We start from the raw sequence: 10,530 nt of genomic DNA, 5'->3' as shown, positions 1-10,530 counted from the left end.
AAAAAATTAAATTTATCACAAAAAGACTTAAATCCGGCCCAGAAAAAATTTCTCATTTTGAAAAAAACGTCTGAACTTGGAATCACGAGTTTTAAAAGGTAGACCTCTGATTTATTAAATATGTCAATGTCTTTCATCGTGTTTTCGATAGTTTTTTGGAACTTTATACCCTACCGCGGAATTTTAGATAGAGAGAGCATCCTGCCGAACAACTTTTATTGAATTATCCGTCGCTTCTTTGGAATATGTAAAGTTTTTTTTGATCTCCACGTGAGTGGAAACAAAATAAAATGTCAGTCATTGAAGAAACAAAAGATTCAGCGCTTTAAAAATTTTTTAGGTACAAAAAAATCTTATTAATTTTGCTTTAAACTTGTGTCATTTTGTGTTACATAAAAATTTATCAACAAAAATGTAAAAATCAAGAAAATAATCGATATTTTGAATGAATTACCGCTTTGAAAAAAAAGAGATTAAAGTGGATAACGAGATGACGTTATTAATGCAAAACTTTACGCTAAAACGGTATATTCTATAGGTTCGTTTTAAAGAGCTCCGAGAATAGATGTTGCAGGTGGGTCGTGATTTTGAGTATTATTAACTAATGTTTACTTAAATTAAATTACTGTTGATAAACATTAAAATATTGTGGCAAATTTTTAAAATTTAGATTAAAAAATCAAGCAAATGGAATCGCCAACTCGTCGGGGGGTCGGAAACTTGTTCTAAAGCTTCAAATTTTAATTCATAAGATAATTTTTCTTTTATCGTTTTATTGTACTGCAAAGCGATGGAATGCCACAAAACATGTCCAAGTTCAAATAAAATAAAAAAAAAACTGTAGATATTGATCAACCGGAGTTCATTATTTAACCGAACGTATGAACACTTACGCGCTCTAAAATCAAACATGAACGAAATCCTTAAGGGCGATTTTATGTTTCGAGGGCACAAAAAACAAAAAGAAAATGGATGAGCGTGGACACTAATACTCTTAAACTTTATGTAAAAAAAATGTTTATTTGAATAATACAAGTTAAGTAAAAAATTCGTGACCAAGTAACACATGGCTATAGAAATTATGTATGTATGTATGTATGTATGTATGTATGTATGTATGTATGTATGTATGTATGTATGTATGTATGTATGTATGTATGTATGTATGTATGTATGTATGTATGTATGTATGTATGTATGTATGTATGTATGTATGTATGTAGTCAATATTATCCTGCTTACAATATTGTTAAAGTTTTATTTGTTAAAAAAACTCAAGAAACGATATCGTTATTATGATTTAAGAAAATAAAATCATTGTTTTAACAAATCATTTAGGCTGTAGGGGGGGGGGGGGGGGGGGGGGGGGGAGGAAAGCGGAAGAAGAGGACCGATAATAGGGTGATACTTTTATTTGCAAATGACTTCTCTATAAAAGTTTTTTTTCATTTAAAAAATAGGAGTTTTAATGGAAATTTTATTTTCACTATATAAATATATTTTCTGTAATACAAATTTATATAGTAAAAAAGATATATTTTTAACTGTAAGAATTATTTAATTTGGTAATAAAATCTATTTAATTCCAAACCTACTATTTATTTCATGATATAAGAAAATTGTTTTAAAAGAATGATTTCTCGGGTTTGTTATAATGACTGCTGACTTCGGCTTTTTCCGTTCTAACCTTTTTCCAGTTTGTTTTTGTTTTCTGACAGTTCTCTATTCTTAATTCTTCCCTTTTTACATTTTTCAGTTGTTGTCCACCTTGTTTCTTAAAGGGTACAGTTTCTCGTTCTGATTTCTTGATTGTTACAATTTGATACAGCATCTAAACAGATCGGTAGCATTTGTTCTGACCTTTTTTGAAATATTGTTCACATTCAAATAACGTTTTAAGTGAAACTTACGGTAAAATATTTTTATTTAAAACACCGTATAAAACAGGTTTTTGATGTAACTTGATTTAACTCACTTTAAGTTTGGTGCGAATAGCAAAATATAAAGCTAATCTAAAATACTAGGATTAAACCATTTTTTGTTGTCAGTGTGAACGGGGTATAAACTGGGTTTAAATATACCTGGTTAACGTTTAACCAGTTTTAGTTTTTACATGAAGTGAGCTTTTTACTTTTTATTGTAGTGAGATTTGAGGAGGATTTTATAAAAAAATTAACCGCTAAATGCGTATCTGAACGAAATTAATAATCCAAATGGCTCATTTCGATCTCTCAGGAAAATAAAAGCTTCCATTTCATCGTTGAATAAAAAGTTAGAGATATAAGAACTTTATTGAATATATAAAATTAATATCAATTAAACTTTAGCAAATAAATAAATTTATATTCACATTTTTTTTTTTTTTTGTTAGTTCTCTCGCTGAGTTTTCAGCCACAAGAAGAACTTTTAATTTAGCAAAAGATTATAACGTACAAAACTACAAAACTCTAATACTTGACTAAGATATTAAAATTGAGCTGTCATAAGATTGACATCAGGACAAAGAAATGCAACAAAAAATCCGAAGTCAAGAAGTCAAACTAGATCTCAAGCTAAACTATTTCATATTAGGTGCTTTTGGCAACTTCGATAAAAATTTCACTAAAGGCTACCCAGTTCTCGACCATTGTTTCCAGCACCCTAATTCTTATTTCTGAAATTAATCCAAGACCGGGGTTCACAACTCCAGAAGCTAAACCATTTTTATCAAAATTTCCTAAGACATTATAGTCATTGTTTAGAAATGGGGTACTTATATCCTCGGAATTAGATAAAATATTTTTCTCTCGATACTTTTTTTTTTCTAATGTCAATGCTTCAACAGTTGCATTTTCCAGTATATCGCTAGGGTGCTCTGGATTTCCTGTCCTAAAAGTATAATGGATAACATTTTGAGGCTCATCAAACATAATACGCAATACTTGACCCTTTTTTGGAGTAAGTGCCCATAAGTAAGAATGACCTAAATAGCCGCGGACTGCGGTGTACGTTTGATACTCTTCCAAATTAGTCTTTATTGCGGCTTTAGGATTTAAATGTGCTTGAAACAGCATGGCGGTTTTAAATTCTTTGTCAACTAAATTCTGCTTCTTTCCCTTCAAAGAAGATAATTTCCCGACATGCTGAAACAATGATGGCTTAAAGCGAACTCGCAACTGTGCTTTGTCTTTTTGACACTGCTTGTCATCCGTTTCTGGATTGCACGCCTTCACCCAAAAGACGTGGTCTAAAAGCCAATCATTCGGTTTGTCTTTGTAAAAAATAAGAAAAAAGTCAACGAGAATGCTTAAATGGTAGGAATGAAATGTTTTTCCTATAAATCCCAGCGAAGAAAACTCCAGCATAAGCCAGTTGTTTGACGCTTGTTGCATGGCAAATGCTTTTATGGTTGTTGCATAACCAGGTGTTGCAATAATATCATCTTCCAACTGTACATAAAACACTGCACGAGACTGAGCATACATCATTAAAAAAGCGTAATCCAGATTTTGCTTCGCTCTCCACTTAACACGTTCAGGAGGGTCATTAAATGTAGAAGGAAGATTATCCAAAGGAGGATAGTAATTAGGTGATGGAACTACCACCTCCAGAAGACCACTTTCTAAAGAATCTTTAAACTTCTCTTTAATACCTAAAGAAACCGAAAAGAAATTAACATTTATTCTCAAAAGTTACCAGACCGTGTCAAACACATTTTAATAGTAAAACTTCATCTTGTTACTGTTTTAAGAGACATCGCGGGAAAATTTCTTGATTTTGATAGCAATCGTATTGAAGATTTTTGTTTTTACAGTGATTCTGAAATTGTATGAGTTTAAAATATTCCTAACTTTTTATCAATAGATATTAATATATTTATCAATATTTCCTTCACTCATAGATCTCAATGAGCCCTTCACTCAATGAGCCCTAAACAGTTTTACTAAGTGCAGAGTTTTTTTTTTTAAATTTAAATGGTTATTTAAAAGGTAAAAAATTGGTATCACTCTTAAAGAAAACCTTTTTAAGATTTGAAAAAGAAAAAACATTTTTTTCATTTCTACAATTTTTTTATTTATTTAAGAACTTCCGCTGAGTAGAAGTTGAAATTAGCATTTGTGCATAACATAATTTCAAAATTCGTTTTTGTTAAGATCAATAAAAAATGCTTTTTCCAACAACTTAATTTTCAAATGTTTGTATCTAAAACTTCGAATGTTCCAACATTTGTTATAAGTTCGAACATTTAGCAATAACACTTTAGCAGGTGCTAATTGTTTGAACTTTATCAAATATTTGATAATATGAATAAAGACAATTTACTTTGAAAATGAAGCAATTTTTTGATTACCATACCAATAACATCATATAGAATTAAGAAGTTTTAATATTGAAATAACAAAAAAGTGTCAGTGGTAACTTTTGTCTCTTAATTTGTTGGAATTCTGATCGCCATTTTCTTTATCATACATTTAAATTACAGTGGCCCTCAACAAAATCAAGATTGTTAAAGATGACAACGAAAACTGTTTGCAGATCCTTTGAGAATTTTATGTAAAGTTTACAAATCCATTGAAATTAAAATCCTAGCAGCTTTGGTTTGTAATTAATTTTTATTTTAGCCATAAATTCAAAAAAAATATTTTTATTTTGTACAGGGTAAAAAGGAAAAACATGACAATTTTTAAAGTTATTATCAATTATTAATTACTTTAGCTCGCTGCTAGGTTATTGCAAACTTAGATTGAGCAATAGTGCCCTACATTTTGGAATAATTTACACGGAATGCACTGGGGCTGATGCTTTAAATTAGTGTATTAGAAATAATGCAATTAAAATATCACATTAAAAAATACTAAATTTCAAATACAAAACACCTAAAACTGAACTAATCATTAAAAAATTAAACAAATAAAGCAAGAATGAATAGAAAGCAAAATTATTATAAGTATCTGGAACTCCATTCAACAACAGCTTTCATCAAATGCTCTTTATATGACACATCAGTGATTAATTTAACTTGATGTCAAGACCAATACTTTAGAAATTTTATATAGATCACACTTAGCTATAACCAACATACCAACTGGTTTGTTAATAAGTGGAAGATTCAGTGTGCTCATTGATTTTAGATCATCTTATTTTTTATTCCTCCAAGCAGCTGAAAATTATTTTCAAAAAATATAAAACACATTTAATATTACGGTAACAATGAATAGATAACAAAAAAAATACTTTCAAATAAGATATCATTTAGGTGTACCTGTCATAACACTTCCTCAGATAACCATATGTTCAACCCTCTGGTAAAATTGTACCAATTTTTAAAAAACTCTGACTCCCATTAGCCATTACCTAAATAATCCCCTGTAATGTAGTACAAACTATTCAATAAATTAGATTTTTCTGCCTAAATTTGACCAAACAAAATTAGTAAATTTCTTATGGCGTTTGAAGATATTTTAGTGTTTACCTAAAAGTTATTTAAACTTTCACTGAAATATTTTAAAAACTTGTTCAGCAATAAAACAACTTGAGATTTGTTCTTTTTGAATAAAAAGTTCCAAGCAGATATTTTTTTTTGCTTTAACCTTTGTGATTCTCTACTTTGGTTTTCCGTAGTTCATGAATTAACTGATCTTTTTATTTTCTGGTAAAATTTTATTTTCGATATTTTTCGTATTTTTTCTCTGATTTTCTTTACTTTAATTAGTAAGAGTCCTTTTTTAATCTCTGATTTGCAATTCGAACAAACTATTACTGCACACAAGCTAGAACCAACTTTGGTTCCAGCTTGATTTCCCAGAACCAGGTTTCAGTTTGAATTTAATAATCATTTATTCCAAAGAGAATTTTAAAAGATAATAATCAAGTATTGCACATATAAAATTGCTACAGAAACATATTTATGTATTAAAACATGATTGTAAATTTACAACATTTAACAGAATAAGATTTTGAAGAAGCCTTATTTTCTACAGCAGCAAGTAAACCATCGTCTTCAGTAACGTCAAGCTTCTTTTATAACTCCTTCCATTAACAAGTGCTTGATGGCTCTAGTTTCTTTCATCAATAATATGCTTTCATAGTTTGAGATTTTTTAGTAATTTTTTATTTTTAGTTTCTTTATTATGATCATTTAATGTTTTGCAAGTACTACAAATACTAAGAGGATATCTGCTGCTTAATGTCAAAATTTGAGTTTATATGTGCTTTTTTTTCAATTACTTTTCTGTGATTGCAAAATGTTGAGGTTTAAGTTTAGATGGATTTTTTTTCCCACATGGGGCATAAACATTTAACCTAGAATCTTCATGATTTTCAGTTTTATTTATCATATATTTAGCATATATCTTTTAATATATACAAGTATAAAAGCATATATATATATATATATATATATATATATATATATATATATATATATATATATATATATATATATATATATACAAGTATAAAAGAGTCTGTTTATGTTTACTTAAAGTTTGTTTTTAATGCATAATTAAAATTTATTTACTATTATAGTTACAACTTTTCAATTACTTTCCATTTACAACCACTTTCAAGTAATCTGATCAAGTAATACTATATTCAATTATGTTATTAAAATCATTAACTTCACAAAAAGTTAATGATTTTAATAACATAATTGAATATAGTATTACTTGATCAAATTTTACCAAATTCTTTTAATTTAAAACCAATAGTACAAATGCAAACAAACTAATAATACCACTAAATAATTAAAAATACTGGCAAAAATGACTCATTTGAAAGTATTTTTAAAAATCTTAGACAAGCAGCAAGGATTTAACTTCAAAAGATTTGTGACCTCTAAATAAGGCTCTGCACAGAATTTGTTGAGGGCCACTGTGTAATACTGATTTAAAGAACTAGCGTAGGATAAAGTGTAGGGCTAATCAATACCAAGTGGTGCTTTCTTAGATATAGGGGATTTTTAAAGTCTTGTTTCACAGCTGCTAATGTAATATTTGGGTACAAATACCTTTAAAGCTTAAAGTAATGATAATTTATATAAAAACAAATTATTAGAGTAATATTGTCATTAAATTGATAGTATTATACTAATTATAAAAATAACTATACTACAGAATATTTAAAATAGTAGTAGTTAATTTTATAATAATAACTTTGATAATTACCAAAATAAAACAGTAGATTTGAAAAATATTTAATATTGGTAAAATTAATCTTTTAAGTATAACGAATAAAACTTGACTTAAGCATATTAAATATCAAAAACACTTTTTCATATGCAAACAGAGCAAAAAGGCCAAAAAAAATGTTTAAATACATTTCAAACACTTTAAAGAAATATTACATGACATCTTTAACCTTTCCAAGATCAACGGAATTTTTTCAAAATTTAAAACAATATCTACATCTGATGCTTTTTTATAGCAATGATAAAATTCTTTCAAAATTTAAAATGATATTCATATCTGATGCCTTTTTATAGCAAAGATAAAACTCTTGGGGAAAAGTATTGTATGAAATTTGTATAAAAAACAATGTAGATAACTATTTGCTTTTAAACTTTGTTATTAGATTCTATTAGTTAGAGCTATTAGTAAGGGCTATTAGTTAGAGCTATTAGTAAGGGCTATTAGTTAGAGCTATTAGTAAGGGCTATTAGTTAGAGCTATTAGTAAGGGCTATTAGTTAGAGCTATTAGTAAGGGCTATTAGTTAAAGCTATTAGTAAGTGCTATTAAGTATTAACTTTTATCAGAAAAAGAAGGTTGAGTGTTTAATCTAAAGTAAATGTAATCGAAATCAAAATGTGTCTCATTTAACCTAAAAGAAGTACTAAAAATCTTTTTACCTTTTTGTATTTTACCCTTTAAAGTCCTTTTACTGACCTAAATTTATGCTTCTTTTTTAAATACTTTAAAACATTGAAAAATGTTGATTTAAAGTGGATATAAAACGAAAATAAAAAAAAATTTACCATCTACAACTTCGTTGATATATTTCTCATTTTGTTCACCAATATAAACAACAATTAGAACATCTTCTTTCTCTTTTTCATTCAAACCAGAAATCATTGAAGTTAACATTTGAATAAGGTAAGAATGTTCTCTATAAACAGTGGGTACACCAAATACTAAGCTTACACCTCTCCTATTTTTTGTTAAGTGAATAAAAGGAGAGAGAGCATCATTATGCCCAAGCAGGTGAGGAAGTCTACTGTAAATGTTAGGCAATGATAGTGAATTAACTTCAGTAGAATTTTCCTGAAATTTTTCTTTTAACTTACGCCTTAGATCTAGCAGCTCTTGTATACGTATGCTATTTTCAAACTCTAGCTTCATAAGGTTGTCTTTTAGACTTTTAATATTTTCATATATGAGTGGAGGAACTGTATTTCTAGCCACCTCATATCGATGCAGCAGACTCTCATTTTCACTTTGTTTTTGCTTGATAAAGATGATGCATAGTATGAGTAAAACAGAAAAAACACTAATTCCAAATCGATTTTTTCTCAGGTTGTTATATGTAAACATATTTGATTTCTTTTGAATTTTGGTTAAGAGCCAAAAAGAAACTTGAAACTAAGAAATAAAGACATAACTTCACTTTGCTAAACAAAAAAAATTGGAATTACAACTATTTGCTTGCTACATGTATATTATAACGAGTAGGTATACAATTTCTCTAAAATAAATAATAACAAGTATGTAAAATCAGGCTATATCAATAAAAAAGTAATGTTGATAATAGCAAAAGAAACCTAGGTAAAAAAGAAATCTAGGTAAATATTTATTAAGTATATTATGTTTTTTAGAAAACTTAAATCTTTGTGAAAAACACTTAGTAATGGTTACATAACTCTTAAGATTTTTATAACTACGGTATGTGCGTAAAAGCAAATAATAGCAGCTCGTAGGTCTAGGTGTAGGTATACAACTTTAACTGAACATTATAATTTTAAGGATCAAATAGTCATTATCTATGAAGCTCGCATTATTGGGTTAAATTCTTAATCTGTAGGTTCAGATATCTTTTACAATATTTTTTGTAGTTATACTTTACTCTTACCACGTAACATGTTCATTACCTAATTTCCAACTGTCAGTTGATCGCAAGAATTTAGCAAGGAGGAGAGTGGTTAAAAAATACCCGAGTTTGATTTAAAAAATGCTTTTCAGAAACGTTTGCCGTTTTTCGACCGGACGGTAACGTCCCAAATACGGGCGATGCTGCAGCGCCCAGCACTAAAATCAAAACTCCGTGAATTCAAAAAGCACCTTGTTATAAATGTGCTTAATTAATTTTATTGAGCTTCAAATGTTCTAAATTCTCACAATAAATTTAGATTTTATTTATAAAAAGAATTAGTTAAGCGTAGACATGACGCTTTTTTGAATTCATGCATTAATATCAGTGCTTTAAATATTTCATCATCAGAATTGAGTTCTTGATTAATATAAAGGTACTATTAATAAATTTTTTTTAAAAAATTGTTAAAACTGCGCTTAAAGCAAAGTTTAACTTAACCAAATTAGACCAATATGTTTTCTTGTCGCTAAACTAGCAATTATATGGTGATAAATTATAATTTATGTTAAACACTACGAATAAATTATGTGAGAGTCGCGTTTACTAATTTAGCGAGTTTTTAATTGAATTATGCCGTTAGAATAGACAAACATCAAATTAACCATATTTGGACCACTTAAACCTATTTTAAGATTAAATTTAGATAACATTTTAATAGGTAATACTTTAATTTACCTTTAAGTTTTATGTATATATAATTCATGACATAATTAGCATGGCATTAATAAGTTAAAATTGCGCTAACAGCATATGTACGATCGTATAAGGAAACGTTTAAAAGCGTTATATGTAATTAGAAAGAGTTTATAAAAATATTTATAGAGCCTAACTACAAAATTCTTAATAAAATGTAAAAAATCAAAAATGTTTAAAATCAATAAAAATATTTAACATCAAAAAATGTTTTAAAACAGTTATCACCCAGGTTATTATCTGCTACTGCCGATGGCCCCCTTTTTAGTCGACTGGAGTTGTTCTACAGGGTTAGATTGGCATGCAGGGGAGAAAAGGGTCATTCCTCTAATACAACTTTGAAGGTGTACAACAAGGAAGGAAAAATGTTAAATACCGCATAGCTAATTCATCTTGTAAGAAAACAAACTGTGCAATGCTAACTGGATTTATACACTTGTTCCTTATTGGTGCCTGATGGAACCTATGTATTATTACACTTCCCAGCTAACATAAAACGTTCAAATACGTTCGAAGAACGTTGGAAACGTTCTTAGAACGTTCTTAGAACGTGCCCGACCTTTTTTAACGTTCTACGGACGTTTCTTGAACGTTTTGTGTTAGCTGGGTATATACTCTCATATAGTGATAAATGGGGATTTCGATTATTGTAAAGTAGCCACAGTTTATTTGACAAAGCTCCTTTTTCAAATTTACAAGCGTTTTTTCGAGCAACTGCTGCAGTATACGTTAAAACCAGTTTTTTTACCAAAATCGTTACAAGGCACCACGT

The 10,530-nt window shown here is 28.6% G+C and overlaps 1 protein-coding gene across 1 annotated transcript; it reads right to left on the bottom strand.

Annotated features, from left to right (window-relative positions):
* Positions 1–2,214: 2,214 nt before the first annotated feature.
* Positions 2,215–9,098, bottom strand: LOC145189974 (alpha-1,3-mannosyl-glycoprotein 4-beta-N-acetylglucosaminyltransferase B-like). The gene is made up of 2 exons (XM_090090729.1): positions 7,954–9,098; positions 2,215–3,631 (listed from the first exon to the last, which is right to left on the bottom strand). The coding sequence occupies exons 1-2, from the start codon at positions 8,507–8,509 to the stop codon at positions 2,568–2,570; spliced, it is 1,620 nt and encodes a 539-aa protein (XP_089946855.1). The 5' UTR covers positions 8,510–9,098; the 3' UTR covers positions 2,215–2,567.
* Positions 9,099–10,530: the final 1,432 nt, after the last annotated feature.

This window comes from Hydra viridissima, unplaced genomic scaffold, assembly GCF_058129835.1.
Source record: "Hydra viridissima isolate aposymbiotic clone 2 unplaced genomic scaffold, HvirCarnegie_v1 scaffold_6, whole genome shotgun sequence".
In the NCBI taxonomy this organism is placed as follows: Eukaryota; Metazoa; Cnidaria; class Hydrozoa; order Anthoathecata; family Hydridae; genus Hydra; species Hydra viridissima.
Note: the sequence above shows the minus strand (reverse complement) of the source record. Positions and strands in the feature narration are given on the sequence as shown.